Here is a 22,246-nt window from a genome sequence, read left to right on the forward strand (position 1 = left end):
TTAATTTAAAATGTAAAGTGTAATTAGCCTAGTTGGTTAAAAAGTTATATATATATATTTTTTTTTGTTAGGTTGCAAGTTCGAACCATACCTATAGTATTTTTAATTTTATTTTTAACCGTTTTAAATTTATGGGCGGATCAACCCACATTCCGACTCGATTATCCATTTACTCTCGCATATATCCAAATTAACCACAACTCTCGACCCGACAATTCGGACACTTTAAAAATTAAACATCATTATATATATATAGATTAATAATTTATAATATTGAATTTAATAATTATTTAAAAATTAAAAAAAAAACAACTCAACAAACTACAAGGGCGGAAATTCAAAGGGCCAGGACATAAATTTCTCCGACCGTAATAATTATTTAAAATAATCTATAATAATAATAATAATAATATAAATAAATTTGAAATGTTTTATAGATGATAAGAAAGAGTACTCCACCTCAAAAACTCTCCACCGTCAATGGCGATGAACGTTCATCGGCGTATACTATTAGTATGTTTTCCGGGTCAAGGACATATAAACCCGACCCTTCAATTCGCTAAACATCTTCACCGACAAGGTTTAAATATCACTTTCTTAACGGCTTTCTCCGCCCTCAACCGCATGTCTCCACCGTCTCTTCCTCTCCAAGGCCTAGACTTCGTCGGTTTCTCCACCGACTTCGACTCCACCGCCGCCGTAAACAAAACCTTCGATTTCAACCATTACATGTCTCAAATCCGCCACCATGGTTCAAAAAAACTATCCCAACTTCTATCCACCGCCATTGAAGAACTCCGTCCATTCTCACAAGTAATCTATGCAATTCTCTTACCATGGGCTGCAATCGTAGCCCGTGATTTAAACGTACCGTCAACACTTCTCTGGATACAACCGGCTGCTATTTTTAACATTTATTATCATTACTTCAATGGGTATGAAGATGAATTTAAGAGGGTTAGTAGAAGTAGTGGAAGTTCGGTTCTTTTACCTGGTCTGCCGGAGCTCTGTAAAGATGATCTTCCTTCGTTCACTGTTGCCAATAATGGGTATGGTTTTGTTCTTGAATTTGTTAGAGAGCATATTCAGTTTCTTGAATCTGAACAAGACCCGTATCCGAAAATTCTGATTAACACCTGTGAGATACTTGAATCAGAGGCTCTGAAAGCAATCACAAGGTTCAATCTGATACCAATTGGTCCGATGATACTGTCGGATAAATCATTTGGAGGCGATATGTTGATTGAGAATTCTAGAGATTACATGGATTGGCTGGATTCAAAACCGGAGGGATCGGTTGTGTATGTTTCATTTGGAAGCTACTTACCTCTTTCGATGCAGCAGATTAAGGAAATAGGGAAAGGGTTATTGATTAGTGGGCGGCCGTTTTTATGGGTGATTCGGGATAATCAAAAAGATGAAAGCTTTATGAGTTGTGACGATGAATTTGAGAAGATGGGGAAGATTGTTGGTTGGTGTTCACAGATTGAGGTTTTGTCTCATAAGTCTGTGGGTTGTTTTGTAAGTCATTGTGGATGGAATTCTTGTTTGGAGAGTTTGGTTTGTGGAGTTCCGATTGTGGGGTTTCCACATTGGTCGGATCAGACGACGAATGCGAAGATGATTAAGGATTTGTGGAGAGTTGGGGTGAGAGTTGAGAAAGGTGATGATGATGGGATTGTGAATGGTGATGAGTTGAAGACATGTATTGAAATGGTGATGAAGGATGGAGAGAATGAGATTAGGAAGAATGCTGATAAGTGGAGAGTGATGATTCAGGAAGCTGGAAAACATGGAGGATCATCGAGTGTAAACCTTAATGATTTTTTAAACTATGTTTAAGAACAAAGATTCAATTGACACTCTCTTTCTCTTTACACAAACATAATCTCCTAAATTAAACATAGTTTGATAAGTGAAAGTTGGTGTTGGTTATTTGTTACTCATATTCGCTCTATTAGTACAATCTCATTTTTAGCATCAAAGAGATGATTTTTCATTTGGAAGCTACTTACCTCTTTCGGGAGCACTAGGGGATCGCATTGGGAAGGTGGACGACATTCTAAAGGTCATGGGCGTGAGCCGTCCTCTAATAAAAAAGGTGGAAAGGACTTGGTCTAGCTTGGGTCATCTCTTAGCGAGCCTTCTATTAATGAATTCATGGTAGATATTATTCAAATGGGCAAGGACCCAAAATGCTCAAAATGTAATAGTCATGGACACATATTTGATAATTGTCGCTCTCACAAGCAATGTCATCTCTGTAATCAGATTGACAACCTTGTCCTAACTTGTCGACGCAGATTCGACCATAATTTTTTATCCGCCACTCTTTCAGCATTCATGGCATTTTCGTCTGACATATCGATAGACCAATTTGGTATCCAAACTCTGGTACTGTTAATTTAGAAAACTTACAAATTCCCCCTCTTTATTAATGTATAATTAACAAATTGTTGTGGGTAATGGTACGTCTTTACCAATATCTAATAGTTTGATTCAGCAGTGACGAAAGGTTATCATCTTCTATTCGTTGGATTCCGTCTGCTTAACGAAATGCTCTTTCTAGGTCTTTCGAGAAGGGACGCCATATAGTTCAGAAAAGGCTTAGCAACATAGAACTGACTGATGAATCATCTAATTCCATAGGAAAGGACGTGTAACCTAAGGGGAATGACGTGATAGCAGTCTTCTTTCTTTCAAGAAAAGGCTATTGAATTTCACTATTTCGAATTTATCTAAATTCTTAGAACTACAAAATATTTTGCATGTACCTAAAATTGTCAAAATTTATTAAGTGTTGCACGTTTTACCGTTGATAATAATGTTTTTTAAGTTTCATCTTTAATATTGGACGACTAAAGATTGTACTACGAAAATGAAAGTTTTTGGGGCATGCTTATGAATGGTTTGTACCACCTATCCCCACCAAAACAAGCAAAATAAAATCTCCATCTTCAACATTAACATGACATAATAGGTTAGGGCATTCTTTGGCCACCACCACTTCTTGTATAATTTGCCAATTTGATTACCTGTTGGGCAATAAAACTCTTCCGTTTTGTGAGGCACGTCTCCTTGAAAAATTACACAAACAACCTTTTAATAAATTTATGTCACAAACTTTTGATAGAGTTAATTCATGTCGATATTTGAGGACCGGCACATAGGTATCGTTATTATGTGCAGTTTGTTTTGACTTTAGCATGTATATTTGGTTATATCCTATTAAAGAAAATCATATGTTTTTCTCACATTACCAAGGCAAAGTATTGGTCGAATATTAGTTTAACAAGAAAATCAAACAAATTCAAACTAATTGAGGATTTGAATTTTACGGTACTCAATTCAACATGACTATCATGTCCAAATATAAATGAACAAAAAGTGTTTCTAAATGAAAATCTGACATATTACAAGCCTTATTTGATAATGCTTATATGCCGCAAGAATATTGAGATGATGGTTTTCTTACTGCAACATATCTTATTAATCGACTTCCTATGTAAGTTCTGAATCATCGATCCCGTGTGAGTTTTTATTTATGCACTCACCTAATTATACTACTTTAAGGATTTTTAAAGTGGTTGTATCTCTTCATGTTAGGTTTTTTCATCCTAATTTGAGAGACTCAACTTGTTATGAACTTTATTTAGGCTCACATAATATATTGTGAAGTGACATTATATTTCATCTAGGTTTTAGTTTTTGTGAGCAACGAGAGATAACATAACAAAACATACTTCTAGTTAAATCAATTTTTAATAATATATATCTATATAAACTTTTCATAATTTGTATGTTTAAATGAAATGGTAGTACAAATAAATACGTCTAATTTAAATTTCTTCATAATATTAATTATGATTAGCATATTGAGGACCAAAAGTTGGGATGCTTTATAAAAAATTTTGTAGTCCTAAAAACTAAAATAATTATATTAATTATTAACTTAATATATATATATATATATATATGAAATTAAATATATAATTGTAATAACTATTGTAGAAAGAAATATGAATTTAAATATCTAAAAATGAAAATAAATTTGTTTAGAGAGGGACAAAAATTAGATTTTAAAAAAAAAGAATGTGACTTTTAGGTAATTAAGAAAGTAAAATTGGGGTTAATATAAATTTGGGCCATTTGGAATTGGAAGGTGGCCTATTGTCACGATCTAAAAGTAGATCCGTGTGGCACTAAGTTAGATCGAAGAGATTCTAACTTAGTAAGCCTTTTTGAAACAAGAAAACTTCCCCACTTGGGTCTTCTTGAACCGGTATTCTTCAATCTTCTTCCTGAATTGCCATAAATAGTCTTCTTTTTCCCAGCTACTCTCGGCATCGGGAAGGTCTTTCCATCGTACAAAGTATTCGACGTAAGGGGGAACACCCCTTCTTCTAATTTCTCTATGCGATATAATTTCTGTGATATCCTTGTCGAAGGATGTCGTGACGGCCGTTGTTGCTCGATTGGATTGTCCCCTCTCTACATTCTCCGTATCCTCGTGAAATGGTTTAAGTTTACTTACGTGAAATACCGGATGGATCTTTAGTTTGGGCGACAACTCCAATCGATATGCCACATTTCCCACGCGTGTCTCGATTGTGAATGGTCCTTCGTATCTGCGTACAAGCCCCCTTGTGCGTAGATCGTAGAGACTTGAATTGTTGTGGAAGTAACTTCATCATTACTTTGTCCCCCACCTTGAATTCGACTGCCCGCCTATTTTGTTCTGCCCACTTCTTCATTTTCTTGGAGGCCTTATCTAAGGACGCTCGAGCAAGATCTGCCTCTTCTCCTAAGGATTTGACAAATGTATAGGCGGACGGGCTTTGACCTGCATAAACGGTCGCCAAAATTTGCGGAGTCGCTGGTTGTCTCCCTGTCGCTAGTTCAAACGGACTGCGCCCAGTTGATTCACTCTTTTGCAAATTATATGAGAACTGTGCCGTATCCAGAAGTCTGCTCCAGTCCTTTTGGTTGGCGCTTACGTAGTGTCTCAGATATAATTATAACAAGGCATTGACCCTTTCTGTCTGTCCATCGGTTTGTGGGTGGAAGCTGGTTGAGAATGCTAAGTTGGTGCCCATCAACTTGAACAACTCCGACCAAAATTTCCCAGTGAAGCGAGGATCTCTATCGCTGACGATCGTCTTTGGTACTCCCCAATGCTTCACAATGTGTTTCAAGAACAACTTGGCTGTATCGACAGGCGTGACGTCGGATGGTGCCGGAATAAAGGTTCCATACTTAGAAAAGCGATCAACCACCACTATGATTGACCCGTACCCATCGGACTTGGGTAGTGTTATGATATAATCCATCGAGATGCTTTCGAATGGATGTTCCAGTACTGGTAATGGTTGGAGCAAACCGCCTGGTTGACGTTGTTCGATCTTGTCTTGTTGGAAAATAAGACAAGTCCGTACATAAGCTTCCACGTCATCCCGCATTTTGGGCCAATAATACGATTCCTCCATCAGCGCCATGGTGCGATGCATTCCTGGGTGACCCGCCCATTTTGAATCATGACTTTCCTTCAAGACGTCGTGACGCAAACTTCCCCACTTGGGTACGAACACACGGTTTCCTTTAGTTATGAGTAATCCGTCGTCGACCCAAAATCTTCGAGTCTTGCCGTTTTGAGCAAATTCCATGAGTTTCAATGCATTGTGGTCTTTCTCTAGGCCCTCCCGTATGCGTTCCCTTATGTTGGTCTCCGGTTGACTAATGACGGCCAACTCCGCCTTGCGGCTTAAAGTGTCAGCTACACGATTGGTAACTCCCAGCTTGTACTCCAATGTGAAATCGAACTCGGCTAGGAATTCTTGCCACCTAGCTTGCTTGGGAGTTAGTTTCTTTTGCGTTTGGAAGTAATTAGTGGCTACGTTGTCGGTCCGTACCATGAATCTGCTTCCAAGCAAATAGTGTCTCCATGTACGTAAGCAATGTACAACTACCGTCATCTCTTTCTCATGGACCGTGTATCGCCGCTCCGTATCGTTTAACTTCCGGCTTTCATATGCAATAGGATGTCCCTCTTGCATTAACACACCTCCAATGGCAAAGTCAGATGTATCGGTATGTACCTCGTACTCTTTGGTATGGTCCGGTAGTGCTAACACCGGTTGTTTGGTGACTTTGGCCTTGAGTCCCTCGAAGGCTTCCAAACACTTTTCATCCCACCTCCATGATCGGTCTTTCTTCAAAAGGTCCGTCAAGGGAGCAGCTATTTTTGAGTATCCTGTGATGAACTTGCGGTAGTAATTCACTAAACCAAGGAATGAACGAAGTTGAGGTACGGTTTTAGGCGCTTCCCATTCTTGAATGGCTTTGACCTTGACCTCATCCATCATAATGCACCCTGACTTCACTCGATGGCCAAGAAACATCACTTGATCTTGGGCAAACGAGCATTTCTCCCATTTGGCGTATAACTCATTCTCTCGCAAGGCTTGGAGAACCAATCTCAAATGCTCCACATGTTCATGCAAGGTGGATGAGTATACGACAATATCGTCAAGGTAAACTACCACAAACTTATCTAAGTAGGGGTGGAAGACCTTGTTCATAAGGGTGCAGAATGTGGCTGGTGCATTCGTAAGACCAAAAGGCATGACAAGGAATTCATAAGATCCATACCTCGTAACCATGGTGGTCTTCGTCTCATCCTGATAGAAAAATTAAGTAAGTTAATTTTCTTAAAACCGGCCACACATTACAATTTTTGAATATTTATTCTAAATAATCAAAAAGGGAGAAATTGATAGAAAAATTAAGTAGATTAATTTTTGAACCGGCCAAACAAACTAAACAGAGATTAATCTTCATGTGCAGGTACTTAACAAACCGGAACCGGTTGAGGCATCAAAAACCGGTTGCTACTACTTCAAAGAAACCGGCTTCAAGTGATCAAGTTAAAAGATCACAGGAACCGGCTTCACCTTCTCAAAGCAACCGGTTAACGAAGAACAAAAGATTACACTCCAACCGGATCATAATGCACAAGACACAGAAACCGGAAAGTACAGATCAAAAGTCAGAAGATTCAAATCTCAAGAGTGACGTACCATGACGGAAGAAACGTGTCTCGAAAGAATAAAAGAAGATCAGATCCGATCAAGAAGCATGCGAGGAAAGCAATGATGCTTTGTTGATCCGATGCTGACAACCGGAGGCGGATGTTAAACACGTGTATCAATCTGAAAAACCGCCTATGTCATCATATGCTCAGAGTCACCTGCATGAATGCCAGGTGTTGAGGAAGCTGAAGCGTGCAAGCAACCTTTCTGCAAACAGGCGTGATGACGATCAACCAATCCGCAAGAGAGAGAAGAAAGTAGCCGTTAGCTACTTTCAGCTATAAAAGGAAGACGGATCGTCTTCATTAAATGCCAGTTCTGCAAGTGACGGATTACGAAAACAAATCATAAAAGCATTAAATTCTAGAGAGATAAAGTCTTATATTCTAAAACCGGTTTGCCTAAAACCGGAAGTCATTTGTGTGTTGTTGCGTTGAGTTGTTGTATTACATCAAAGTGTGAGTTTTGGTGTAACCGGCGAGTAGCGAAGTTGGGCTCGACCGAAAGTGTAATTGTAACTCTGAAGAGTTAGTGGAGATCCTTCTCATAACCTGAGAAGAAGGGGTGACGTAGGAGGGTTTGCTCCGAACATCCATAAACAAAATTCCTTGTCTCGTGTTCTTTCATTCGCTTTCATTTTCCGCTTTCTTAACGAAAACCGCAAACTAATCATATTCCTAAAACCGGCCACTCACCTCCACTAACCGCCTCCTTCTTAAACATCATCTAAAGTCGCAAACGTTGCTTCAACCTGAAACCGACATTTCCGCCCTTGAACCCGGTTCAAGAGTCTGTGACAGGTTGTGCAGTGCTGAGAACGGTTATAGTCTTTAACCGGACTATCACCAAAAGAGTTGTGTGTGTTGTAAGCGGCCACCCTTATCGAAACCGGAAAAACACCCCGGTCCTCCAAGGGCGTCCCCGATCCTAACACATCCCCTTTTGCAATCCTCACTTGCCAATATCCGGACCGTAAATCGATCTTTGAAAACCACTTGGCTCCTCCAAGTTGATCGAACAACTCGCCAACAATCGGGATCGGATACTTGTTTCGAACGGTCAACTTGTTCAACGCCCGGTAATCTACACACATCCTCAATGACCCATCGTGCTTCTTTTGGGAATAACACTGGAGCACCGTAGGGCGATTTGGATGGTTGGATCATTCCCGCATCAAGTAACTCTTTCAATTGTTTTTGCAACTCCTTTAGCTCGTGAGGTGCCATTCTATAAGGCGTTCGAGATGGTGGCAATGCGTCTGTCACTAACTCGATTTTATGGTCCACGTCCCTTTTTGGCGGTAATTTCCTTGGGAGTTCGTTAGGCATCGTGTCTTTGAACTCCTCCGACACTTCTTGGACTTCTTTGGGCACTTCTACTCCCACTTTAGAATCGTCCTCATCTTCCATCACAGCGAAAGCGACAAAAGTCTCTTCACCTCGCTGGAGGCCTCGGTTAAATTGTATAGCCGATAACATTCTCATTTCGTCTAGTTCCCTTCTAACCGGTATGGCACTAGTTCTCTCGTGATCCAAGATGACCAACGAATCAGAATAGGGAATTATGCACGCACGTACCTGATCGAACCATCGTAGTCCTAGTACTACGTCGTAATCGTCAATGGGGATTACTGAAAAGGAAACCTTTCAGCTCCAGTCTCCGATTTGGATTTTCACTTCCTTAGCTTCACCGGTCACCGGCTTGGCTTTCGTGTTCACGGACTTGATGGTCCCCCTTGATTGGCTGATGTGGAGGCCAAGCGCCTTAGCCACTCCTTCACGCATGAAGTTGTGGGTTGCCCCAGTGTCGACAAGGGCTTTCACACGCTTTCCTTCGATCACTGCCTCAACAAACATTGAGCCCCTCTTCGTTCCTTTAACTGGCTCAACAACGCTAGCCTTAACAACATTGAGAAACCTTAAAGATCCCAGTTGGGCCCCTTCTTCCTCATCGGAAGAGTCGGCTCCTTGAACTGCCGCAACTTTCTTCCCTTTAAAAGGACACATGAGCTTGAGGTGATTGGTGGCACCACAAATTGTTGGAATTAAGCTAATTCCATTAATGAATGGAAATAAAATTGTAAATAAATAAAATCAAATAAAATTCACACAAATTCAAACGTGAATTAACGGTGAATTTAATCCAAATTATAATTAAATATTAATTGTCTAATTAATATTTAATGCCTAATTAGAAAATTAAAGCATAATGTTAGGATAAACATTTAGCTTTAATTGGCCTATTGGCTAACGTATGGACTCTTCAATTAGCTAGCATTAACATTGAATGTCTAACATTGCATTTCTTCAAATCAACGTATAGGCTGATTAACAAATGAATGAGCAATATTTATTGCTAATAAACGTTTGGATGGTTTTATTTACAGGTTTAATTCTCAGCAATATATACCCATTCATTATTCATTTTACAAATACTTCATCCTTCATTTTTCTCACTTTAGAATTCCAATAGCCCTCTTCTTATTTTTTGAGTGTTCTTCGAGTTCTTCGCTCGATATTTTCCGTTGAAACCCGGTGATAGTTCAGGTACTTTATCAAGCTCGTTGTGTAGTGATTCCGGTGCTGAATCACTACTAGATTCGTTGTACCCTGGGAGACAGTCATCTGTGATAAGCTCTAGTACACGGGGAGACAGTGGAACTGTTTTAAGGGAAATGTGTCTAACACATGCCTCGAATCAACCATCAAATATGGTGATATTGTTCTTCGTATATCTTATTTTATTTTTATTTATTTGTAACATCGTATGTATATATATTTTTCTGTTATTCAAGACAAGATATCTAACAATCTTAAAACAAGTTCTTTGTGCTAAGCTATTTAAGAGCTTGCACCATCGAATATATTTTTTTTGTCTTTGATGTTTCAGAAATACGAGTCGCGGTGTTGCGGAAGAGATGATGTTCATTTCGAAAAAATGAAAAAGATTCATCTTAAGGAATCAACAAATAAAGATAAGTCTTTATTGCATATTAATATGTTTGATTATTAACACATATGTTCTTATGCTGTTAAAGCTTAGTTTTATAAGCTAATATATTTTGATATGAAAATTTTCTCAAGAAACATTAATTTGTATATTCATTATACAAATGTTATATAGAAAATAAATTAGAACACAATAATTTAATTTGTTCTAGTCTTATTTAAAGATTTGTTTGGTTATTAAAATTATTAATAATAATGAATGAAAATAATAAAGTAACTAATATGTTAGCTTTCAAGTTTTATAAAATTTATGGTGTTAAAATTAATTATAATTGAAACATATGGTTTCAGTTTTAAAATAATTAATTATAATATATACCTTCTTTTTAATTAAACAATATAATTATTAAGAACATGGTAGGATGATTTAATAAATAAAGAGAGATGATATCTTTATTTATACATTGTTTTATATATTACATTTTATTATGCTAATAAGTTATCGTTTTAAATGTGTATATATTTATTGGTTGACAGAGTCTAGTCAAATATGAAGTATAAGTTGTTTCTAGAAAGAAGACAAAAGGTCATAAAAGCGATACACCAATGAAATGACGCATTGGTGCAGTGCTCAAAGTTTAGACGCAATGGTACGTAACGGAAGGGAGGTCCCCTGTTCAAATCCAACTGATAAGATGATTTCTTTTGTAGAAATCAGACGTGATAAAATTACACTAGTCATTTATGGTGGAACCATTCAAATTTCTTGTATAGAAATTATTAGATGAATGGAGCCAATGATTTCTTTCATAGAAATCTAATGTGTTATAAAATAACAATAGTCATTTATGTTGAAACCATTTCAATTTCTTGTATAGAAATTATGAGTTGAATGTGTAGTGAATGATTTCTTGGTAGAAATCAGACTCGTTAAAATGACTCTATCCATTAATGTTGGAGATGAATGAGGTAGTTAATGATTTTTTTATAGAAATCAGACTTTAGTCATTGATGTGAAAATCATTATAATTTCTTGTGTAAAAATTATTAAATGAAATGAAATGGGGCACTATAGAAATTATGGTGATTCATAATGGCAGAAAATGAAGGTCATATGTATAATGAGATTAAATAAGTTATTTGTTTTAGAACTTATTCTAAGCATTCATTTAAAGAGACATGACTATGTTAGTCGAAATTGTCTTCGCAAAAATTGTCTCGGTGAGAACAATCTACTCAGATTTATTTTGAGCATGCATAGTCGTTTCACGCCGATTATTGTTCAAAACATGGCAATGTAAGTGCTTCGATTAATATATGAAATATATTTGATTATGTGCTAATTGATTATTAATATAAATCATGCATATTAGCTAATAATATGATGATTCATGTTATTCATAATAAGTATGATTATCTAGAAACTTATATATATATATATATATAAATTAAGATTTATTTTCTATCTATTTTTATTTTAATAGATAATTTTGAAATTTGTCACAAATCATGTGTTCTTTGATTGACAAAGAATTGTTATAGAATGTTAAAGGTCATCTAATTAATTAAGAAACGAATAATTGATGACATGAATATTTATTTTTATAATTAGTTAGTTTTATATTCGATTAAATATAAATGATCAACATTCTAATTAAGTGTAATAATTAATATTCTAATTAATTATTATGTATTTTTTAAACGGTATTTTTAATGATAAATGAAGTTGTATATATATTTGTTTAAGAATATATATGACATGGTGACTAAAATGAAAGAACAATATATAATATCATATATATAGATATATTAATTTTGGTTTAATATAATATATTTGATAATTTTGAAATCAAATAATTACAAGCAAAGTATTGTTTGATTTGAGAATAATGTGGCAAACGTGTCAATATTACGGGATGCAAACGTGCAACCGAAAATAAATGTTTAAGCGACTTCGGTCAAAGATGCTTGAAACATTATGATTTATTTTGTAGAAATCATGTGATATGATGAATATTTATTTGATTAAATATTCTAATTTCTTTTATGGAAATCAAGTGTTGAAATAAATATTTTAATTGATTAAATATTTTAATTTATTATGTAGAGATTATGTGAAGAATGATTTATATATGAATAAACATTCTAATCTCTTGTATAGAAATTATATTTTATTCAATTAAATATTTATGATATAGTTATCTTATTCATTGTATGATAAGTATAACAAAAGAAATTTGTAAAAGAATTGTGTGACAATTTCTTGATTAGAAAATTATTGATTTAAATCATATAAGTGTGTGATTTAAAAAAGGGTACCAACACGAATGTGGGGACAAATATTTTTATTGATTATAACACAAAAATAATTGTGTATATTATGATAAATAAAAAGATAATTTATTGTTAGAGAAATATGTTCTCTATAAAAGATAAAGTTGCGCAACTTTACAAAAAGAAAGAAAATAACAAGAAAATGTCTTGTTTATATTTGCTGAGTTGGTGTTCAAATCGATATTTTAGATTTGAGGATTTTAAAATCAAGAAACGTGTCATATTTTGACATTATTTTCATAAAACTATGAAGAACCAATGTCTTCAAAAGGATTTTATGAAATAAATGAAAAAGAAAGTTTATAAAGTTTTGATATGACTTATAACAAATTTTATAATAATGATATGAAAATTTGATCATACTTTTATTAAAAAGTGGATGTGACAATTATATATATCATGAAGACAATGAAAATTATTTCATTACGTGTCTTTTGTACGATATTTTATCATTGAAAATTACGATAAAAATGATAAAATCCATTAAGGATATGAATTACACTAAACGAAATATCATGTTGTTATCAAATGATATGTTGATATTATTAAATGAAAGAGTTTACGTCTAAAAGTGAATATGTTTACACTTAGAAGTGCAATCTACGTATGGAAATCTTCTAAGAAACTTATGATGGATAAATTAAACGTTATAATCTATATTTTTGACTTATGTCGAAAAATAAAATATTTTTATGTAAAATATATAATCGTTTACACGAAGGCAGAATAGTTCAAAGACATTTTGTCTACTAGTTAGCCAAGTAAACAATATTTTCATAAAAAATTATATGATAAGCATGTACGAATTACTATGCTTCTTATTAGAAGATGTTCCAAGGTTAACTAAGAATGTACCAACATTAATTTCTAATTATTGTGATAGTAATTAAAAATTGGACAAGCTTAGAGTCAGTGACAAGTCTAGACATACACGTCTTAGACATAATGTCATTAGACTATACTCTCTAATGGAGTTATCAAATTTGACTATGTAAGTCAAAGATAACATTGTGGATCCACTAATCAGATTATTGAATAGAGAGATAATTTGAAGTCTTTTTAGACATTAGCCTACTATAAGTTGGTATGAAGGAAAACTCAACCTATGCAGACTGGAGATCCCAAGAACTAGGTTCAATGGGACAACCTAGTTGTACTGACTTGGAAAGTTATTGTTGAGGATTAATCCTATAACGAAACAATAATATTTTGACGAGGATAAGTATATCGCTTTTAATGATTCTTTGTGAGCAAAGAGATCACCTATGTGAGGGAGAAGTGGGGCCGCTTCGAAAGAATTGCACGGCTCAATTCTAGATCCTCTCACAGAACCAGGCGCGTGTTCCATGGCCAAAATGGACACAACCATGAGAGCTTGACATGTATTAGGGAGAATTTTATGTGAAAATGTGTAATCGTTTACACAAAAGGTAGAATAGTTCAAGGACATCGAGTCTACTAATCAGCTAGTAAAGTTATATGCTTTCACAAGGGAAGGTTCAAAGGGTTACACCTACCTATCCTATGTAGAATTCAACTATTGAACCTTTCACCGGGTTAATCTTTCAATTTTCATTAATGTGGGGGATTGTTGGAATTAAGCTAATTCCATTAATGAATGGAAATAAAATTGTAAATAAATAAAATCAAATAAAATTCACACAAATTCAAACGTGAATTAACGGTGAATTTAATTCAAATTATAATCAAATATTAATTGTTTAATTAATATTTAATGCCTAATTAGAAAATTAAAGCATAATGTTAGGATAAACATTTAGCTTTAATTGGCCTATTGACTAACGTATGGACTCTTCAATTAGCTAGCATTATCATTGAATGTCTAACATTGCATTTCTTCAAATCAACGTATAGGCTGATTAACAAATGAATGAGCAATATTTATTGCTAATAAACGTTTGGATGGTTTTATTTACAGGTTTAATTCTCAGCAATATATACCCATTCATTATTCATTTTACAAATACTTCATCCTTCATTTTTCTCACTTTAGAATTCCAATAGCCCTCTTCTTATTTTTTGAGTGTTCTTCGAATTCTTCGCTCGATATTTTCCGTTGAAACCCGGTGATAGTTCAGGTACTTTATCAAGCTCGTTGTGTAGTGATTCCGGTGCTGAATCACTACTAGATTCGTTGTACCCTGGGAGACAGCCATCTGTGATAAGCTCTAGCACACGGGGAGACGGTGTAACTGTTTTAAGGGAAATATGTCTAACACATTCCTCGAATCAACCATCAAATACAGTGATATTGTTCTTCGTATATCTTATTTTATTTTTATTTATTTGTAACATTGTATGTATATATATTTTTCTGTTATTCAAGACAAGATATCTAACACAAATATGACAAGTTCTAGGCTTACCCGTTTCGTCGGCTTGTCTTCCAGGATTGTTGTTTAGTTGCCACTCCTTGGGTTGGCGGTCTCCCCCGCCTTTCTCCTTGTTATCCTTATTGAACTTTGGTCTATTCACAGACGTTTTAAGCTCAATCAGCCTTTCTGCAATCGCAATTGCCTCCAAGACGTTCTGCACTTTTGCCCTTTGTAGTTCTAACTGCGCTCAAATCTTTAGGCCATTGACAAAGGTGAATAGTGCCTCTTGTTCGGTGAGACTGGGTAACTCTAGCATCAACTCTTGGAACTCTCTCACATACTCTTTTATGGATTGTGAGTGTGTAAGTTGGCTTAAACGCTTTTGAGCTTCGAAATCTGCGTTCTCGGGGAAAAATTGACGTTTGAACTCGGTCTTGAAATCCACCCATGTTTCCATTCGTAACGTACCTCGTTCAATGTCAGCTTCACGTCTCCTCCACCACAACAATGCCATATCTGTCAAGAAAAATGGCGCCATTTGTAACTTGATGTTATCGTCAAGTATGTTGGATAACTTAAAATACCTCTCCATATTCCATAGGAAGTCGTCCACTTCTCTTGCGCTCCTTGAGCCTTTGAATGAAGTTGGTTTAGGAACATCAATTCGATGAGGTGCCGCACCTCGAAGTTCCCCTCCTCCATTCCACCCGATTTGCCCCTCCAAGCCTTCGATCCTCCCTCTTATTTCCCTTTGGAAGGCGTCGATCATGCCTTGGACTTCTCCACGGATTGCTTCGAATACCTCATTCCAGATATCATCAACATTCACTCGAACCATCCTAAGCACTTCGTCTCGAATGCTATGCTTCGAGTTGTTGATGATTCCCATGATTTCGTTCTCCAGCTTTTCACCTTCCTCATCGAGTACCTTCACTCTATCGGCCACCGTGCTAAAAACTTCGAGAGCTTCTTGGTGCTCGCTCATGCCTTCCTCAAGCCGGGTCACCCGAGCTTCCATGGCAGCACTTCTCTCGACGGACTTGCCCCTCCTAAGCACTTTGTCTGCTAGTTCGACAATCGGAACATTCGTGACGTTGGCACTCGAATCCATCTCTTGCAACTTGAGTGCGGAAGCACAACCTTGCTCTGATACCACTTGTCACGGACTAAAAGTAGATCCGTGTGGCACTAAGTTAGATCAAAGAGATTCTAACTTAGTAAGCCTTTTTGAAACAAGAAAACTCAATGCGACTACATGTATTTATAGGTAAATTACAAGTAAAGCATTAAATGCATTAATGATGGATAGGTGGGTGGTGGTTAAGGAGAAAGTATTAAATGCATTAATGATGGATAGGTGGGTGGTGGTTAGGGAGAAAGCATTAAATGCATTAGTGATGGGTAGGTGGAGTGTGGATAAGACTTTAAGATTGAGTGTGGTTTTGGTTAAGTCTTGTTTGGTTCCATTTTTCTCCCTTCTTGGATTTGGGCCATGACTTGGTAGACCTCTACTCTTCTTGATTGGGCCCTCCCACAAATGGGCCGTGACACTATGCAATAGCATTTCATTCGCCCTCCATCTATCAGAAAGTTGATATTTCTTATTAAGAAAAATACTTTAAAGGGAGAGGATTGATTGTACCACCCTCCTCTTATGTATCACAAGGCAAAATTTTTTATCTCTCAACCTTAACAATTTGAATATTTTTGCCTTGTGGTACAGGAGATGGTTCATGATGTGGTACATCAGATCTTCCCTGACTTTAAAGGAGGTTCATACTAAACTAATTTATTAAATTCACATTTTAAAATAAATTTATAAAAAAATTAATCTTAGTTATTTTTAAAAATAAGTATCAATAAGCTCCTTATTATTTTAGTTTTCTTCTAGAAAGGATAATATTTTATTAAATTAAAAAATATATGTTAGGAGACATAAAATTAAAATTATTATGGGAAGAATGTCAAATTTATCACTAAACTATAACGAAATATTCACGTATATTACTGAACTAATTTTTGTTCGCTCATATACCACTGTAGTTGAGCTTAATGTTCATTTATATCATTTGTTAACAAAACATCCAAATCCGTTATGTTTTCCGATAAAAGATGACACATGTGATTGACATGTCATTTTTAAAAAATTAATATATATTATATATTTTTTTATTCATATTTCTAAATAATAAAATGCTTACATTTTCAATTCATTAATCAAACAATTTAGACATTTTGAGAGACATTAACAATAATTCATTTTTTTTTAAATTAATATATTTTCAACACTTATTTTTATTAACATTCTTAAATAATAAAATAAATCACTTTTACCTTTCTCAATTTTTGTTATCCTAATTCACTTAGTAGTAAAAAAAATAAATAAACTAAAAACATACATAAATAACATTAATAAAAATTTATATAATATCATAAATTAAAAAAGAACAAGAATAAGAGAAGAAGAATAGTGGACTTAGTTAAAAAATTATTAGCCCTTTTATAAATATTTTATTATTTAGAATTATATATAAATAAATAAATATATATATAATATTAATTAATAAAGATTACATGTCAATCCTACCATATATTAATTAAAAAAAGATGACAGATCAATCCCACCTGTCATCTTATTTAACACAGAAACTTAACAAGGGTTATAAATTTTGTGCAGTAGTGACATAAGTGACATAAATGAACATTAAGTTCAACTACAGTGGTATGAACGAACAAAAATTAGTTCAGTGATAAACCTAAATATTTCATTATAGTTTAGTGATAAAATTGACATTCTTCCAAAATTATTATTAGCTATATTTAAAAAATGTATTAATAATCCTTATTTGTTTGATTGTTGAGTCTCCTTTGTTCTATTAAATTATTTTTTAAATATTTTTATCTCAATTCTTTTTATTACTCAAATTATTAATAAAAAAGAATACCGTATTTATCTACAAATTTTGTTTATTTATTTATGTACTGAATATTTTATAAATGACATGTAAACATTTTAATTATTTTTGTAATCCAAGTGAGGTGAAAGCTTGGAAACAACTCTTCAGCCAATTTCAAACCAATAGGTCAACTTTATTAATGATTAAAAGAGGCTTCTAATATATATATTAAATATTTTAACTTAATTTTTTTATTATAAATAAAAATAATAAGCTATTTTGAATTTTCTTTTATTAATAAGATTAATAATTTATATTAATATAATCATTAAAGTTAAAGATAGTTTCAAATAAATAATTTAATAAAATATATTTTTAAATTTATATATAAATGGTCTATATCATATTTTATTTTGAATTATTATAATACTTAATATTATTATTATAATATTTTAAAATAAAATTATTTATTTTAAATTATCATTATTTTAAAATTTAAATGATATTTATTTAATAAATATATAAATAGTTATTCTAAATAAAATGTATTATAAATAAATTTATTTAAAATAAAATTATTATTTAAATATTTTATTGAAATTGTCTTTAATTTAACCCATTATCAAAAATATATATATACAAATTTAAATTATTAATTTTATTTAAAAAATATATATAATATTTTATTATTTTTAATTTATAATAATATAATTAAGTTAAAATATTAAATATATATTATTTAAACTATTATATAAGTCATTAGTTTGGCCATTAGTTTGGCACGGTGGTTTAAGTAATCAAACTGTTATTTTAGGTAGGGTCTAAACTTGTCCTAACTCAATTTGTCTACTCGTTTTTTATTGACTCGCTCGATTATATAATTATAAGTTTGAGTTCGGTTTGATTATATATTAATTTTTTATATTAAAAAAACTTAAATCACCCGTTCATCGCACAAATATTTTAAATATTTAGTTACATATTAATAAAAATAGACGACTATAAATAAAAACATATTTCAACAAAATAAAAATTGTTGTGTTGTGTGGTACGATATTTTTGATATACATATAATATCGATATATTAAGGTACAATATTTTTGATTTACATATAATATTGGTAAATATTTCTTACCCCATGTTTTATGTTACATTAAATAAATATAATATTTTTGTATAATGATTAACAAAAATAATATTATCGGGTAGGGTTAGGGTTAGGGTTAGATATTTTGTTAATATAAAGTCTATTCCGAAATTTAAAATTTTATAGTATATTTTTTTTAGCTACTTCCATCTATCAAAATTTACAAAGAATCAATCTTCGATATACGAAGTTGTAGACATATATGAACATAAGATGACTCGGGACAATCAAACCATTCAAATAGGCATAGAAGGATTTGTAATTTGGAAAACAAGATAGAAAATAGGATTATATAGATAATTGGATTTTGAGGAGGCCCATAAACAAGCTCATATATATAGTCTTATGGGTATGTTTCAAATTTTGATTAAAAACTAAAATATAATAAAAAAAAATATATGAGTAGGTTTGAAGAAGTTCGACTAATCAATCAATTGAGTCTTACTTAAACTCAAATTTGACTCGAATCTTAAATGAATTGGCTCGAGCTCGACTCAAATTCGATTTTAATAACTTGAATCGAACTCTCACGACTCGTTTATCCCTAGTTATACTTAATTAAATTTGACACTTATAATAATAAATTAATTTAATATTATTTTTTATTTAAAAAAAATTGGGTTTTATATTATTTCATATTATTTGGGGTCCTACAAGAAGAGATAAATCGGTATTCACGCGTAAAAAGAAGGCAAGACTAATTGACTCACTCAACAACCAACTACTTCAACCTTTTCTAGGTTTTCAAGGTAACTTCTTCAATCTCTTCTTTGAATTTCTTACAGGAATTCGATCAATAAAGATACATCAACCACTCCATTCATCTCAATCAACTACTATTCGCCTCTATTATAAGGTATAATTCATCTTCTTCTACCCACAATTTCCACTTCAATCCATGAATTTACTCTCTGATTATCGTTTTGTATGATCGGAACTGCTATCATATTCATATGCATATGCATATTCGTTATATCGCACTGATCATGGATGAGATGACCGAGGAACGTTTTTTTTATTTTTATTAATTAGGGTTTTTAATTTTATTCGCTTTTCACTCATTGTTAGCAGTTTTCACCTGGAACAATAAAGATGAGTGATAATTTGTTGGACAAAGTTAGTGCCTTCAGTGAGAGGTTGAAAATCGGAGGAACTGAGGTTAGTCGTAAAATGAGTGCTAGTATGAGTACTGTGAGTGATAGGGTGAAGGAGCTCTTTCAGGGTTCTAATCAAGCTGATAAGCTTGTGGAGGAAGCTACAGCCGAGACACTAGATGAGCCAGATTGGGCTACAAATCTCGAACTTTGTGACATGGTTAATCTGGATAAAATCAATAGTGTTGAATTGATCCGTGGAATTAAGAAGCGAATAATGATGAAGAGCTCTAGGGTACAGTTCCTGGCTTTGGTATTGCTTGAAACGGTTGTTAAGAATTGTGAGAAGGCGTTCTCTGAAGTTGCGGCTGAGAGGGTTCTTGATGAGATGGTGAAGTTGATTGATGATCCTCAGACTGTGATTAATAGTAGGAACAAGGCCCTTATTTTGATTGAAGCTTGGGGAGAGTCTACTGATGAACTTCGATACTTGCCTGTTTTTGAGGAAACTTACAAGGTGATTTATATAGTTGCTCAAATCGCGTCTATATTTTGTATCTAGTTGATATGAGAATGAACCAATCACCTATGTAAGAGGTCATTTTCTCCTTAGATGTGATAGATTCTTCTACATAAAGCTAAGCATATGTGAATTTTAAGTTGGTTTTGATTTGTGTGAGCTGCTCATGATAGAAACTTCAAATAGTAACTTATGAAATATAAAGTAATTACCCTGTACAATGTTAATGAAATGAGAGCTAGATGTGATTTTTGTAAGCAAAAGATGCGGTTAGGCTTGAGAAAGGGATGCATGAAACTTGCCTATCTATTATTATAATCATTCACGTCATTAATAATTCATGCAAGTTCTTAGTCATAGTAGTCTGTGTTATTGTCAACTTATGTTCTGTTTGTTAATGTTAGAGCTTGAGATCAAGGGGTATTCGATTCCCTGGTCGAGATAATGAAAGTTTGGCTCCTATATTCACTCCTGCCCCATCAATCACATATTCAGAAACAAATGCTAGTTCGGTCCCACATATCCCTCGCGATATTTTGCCAGTTGTCACTTTTACAGCTGAGCAAGTACAGGAAGAATTAGAGGTGGCACGTAACAGTGCTGAACTTCTCACAATCGTTCTTTCCTCCTCACCTGGAGAAGATGCTTTAGAGGTATGGTTTCCTATACACTTGAACATAGTTTTTTACCCTTTCATAGTGCGCACAAGACTACAGATTCTTTAGTTTTCTTATTTCTGATTTTGGCGTTATGTTTTTTTTTTAAAATGTTTTTTTTGGGAAAACATTAGTATTCATATGCTACAACATCTAAAGCTCTCTATTTCTTGTACTAAGTTCTCATAAATGACTCCGATTTAGTGTTACATACATATGCTTGGTTTTCTAAAAATATTTCTCGTATGAAAATTCTGTTGTCCAGTCTTTTGTTGGGTGCAAATGAGATGAGCCTGATCAAGCCTACCATTTTCATGTTTGTATTTCTATAGATTTGAGATATTTAGCAAGAGGGTTGAACATCACTCGTTCAAATCAATTTGAGTTCACAAACTTGTGATTATGTAACCGGATTTTAAGAACATGTACAATTATAACTCCCCACCCCTTTTGCTATTCAATTTGCGTTAGAAAGAAAAAAATTGTAAAATTCTCGAAAAAAATAAATAAATGGGATCAAATAATTCCCTGATCACATTTTACTTCTGATTGATAATATTGGTAGGATGAGGCAACAATGGCGCTTGTACAACAGTGCCGTCGATCACAATTCACTGTACAGAGAATGATTGAGACAGCAGGAGAAAACGAGGCTCTGATGTTTGAAGCCTTGAATGTTAACGATGAATTGCAGAAAGTCCTCACCAAGTATGAAGATCTGAAGAAAGCCGACATAGTTCGAGAGGGACTTGAACCGGCAATGATACCAGTTGCAGTAGAGCCCGAAGATCCTCTGCAATGGAAAGAAGACGATACTACCCTTGTGAGAAAACTGCCTGGTTCTAGATCCGGAGTTAATAATAATAACGATGAGATGATGGATGATCTTGATGAAATGATCTTTGGTAAGAAGGCGGGTAACAATTCTGAAGGAAGTGGTAGTGGTGACAATAGAAAGAAGAATCAACAAGATCTCATCTCATTTTGAAGTGGTCTTCTAATAAATAATAATAATAATAATATGTGATGATGATGATTGCAACAAACTAATATCTTTTATTTAGCTAGGTAATTTCCACATATGATTTGCCTTGTGTTCTTTCATTATGGGACTATTACTTTATAAACAAATGCTTTTATATTTTTTAACAAATAGTTTGATGTAAAAAAGTATAATTATAACTCTATTTACTTAGTTTGTTTTCTTATTAGTGCATCTTATTTTT

At 33.8% G+C, this 22,246-nt stretch overlaps 2 protein-coding genes across 2 annotated transcripts; both read left to right on the forward strand.

Moving 5' to 3' along the window:
* The first annotated feature begins 480 nt into the window (after positions 1-480).
* Positions 481-2,595, forward strand: LOC124924697 (UDP-glycosyltransferase 75C1-like). Its single transcript, XM_047464696.1, has 4 exons — positions 481-1,809; positions 1,979-2,068; positions 2,272-2,394; positions 2,494-2,595. Exons 1-4 carry the CDS (start codon positions 481-483, stop codon positions 2,593-2,595), a joined length of 1,644 nt encoding a protein of 547 aa, XP_047320652.1.
* Positions 2,596-19,465: 16,870 nt separating this feature from the next.
* On the forward strand, positions 19,466-22,246 carry LOC124927089 (TOM1-like protein 1). The gene is made up of 4 exons (XM_047467437.1): positions 19,466-19,606; positions 19,822-20,361; positions 20,769-21,017; positions 21,586-22,246. The coding sequence occupies exons 2-4, from the start codon at positions 19,843-19,845 to the stop codon at positions 22,006-22,008; spliced, it is 1,191 nt and encodes a 396-aa protein (XP_047323393.1). The 5' UTR covers positions 19,466-19,606; positions 19,822-19,842; the 3' UTR covers positions 22,009-22,246.

Source organism: Impatiens glandulifera, chromosome 2 (assembly GCF_907164915.1).
Source record: "Impatiens glandulifera chromosome 2, dImpGla2.1, whole genome shotgun sequence".
NCBI classification, from domain to species: Eukaryota; Viridiplantae; Streptophyta; class Magnoliopsida; order Ericales; family Balsaminaceae; genus Impatiens; species Impatiens glandulifera.

What these genes read in the sequence shown, in the direction of transcription:
- LOC124924697 (XM_047464696.1), top strand. Translation starts at nt 481, where the DNA reads ATGGCGATGAACGTTCATCGGCGTATACTATTAGTATGTTTTCCGGGT. An exon ending in AACATGGAGGATCATCGAGT is followed by an intron (nt 1,810 to 1,978) that starts GTAAACCTTAAT and finishes TCTCATTTTTAG; the next exon opens with CATCAAAGAGATGATTTTTC. An exon ending in AGGTGGACGACATTCTAAAG is followed by an intron (nt 2,069 to 2,271) that starts GTCATGGGCGTG and finishes CTCTGTAATCAG; the next exon opens with ATTGACAACCTTGTCCTAAC.
- LOC124927089 (XM_047467437.1), top strand. Translation starts at nt 19,843, where the DNA reads ATGAGTGATAATTTGTTGGACAAAGTTAGTGCCTTCAGTGAGAGGTTG. An exon ending in TTTTTGAGGAAACTTACAAG is followed by an intron (nt 20,362 to 20,768) that starts GTGATTTATATA and finishes TGTTAATGTTAG; the next exon opens with AGCTTGAGATCAAGGGGTAT. An exon ending in CTGGAGAAGATGCTTTAGAG is followed by an intron (nt 21,018 to 21,585) that starts GTATGGTTTCCT and finishes TAATATTGGTAG; the next exon opens with GATGAGGCAACAATGGCGCT.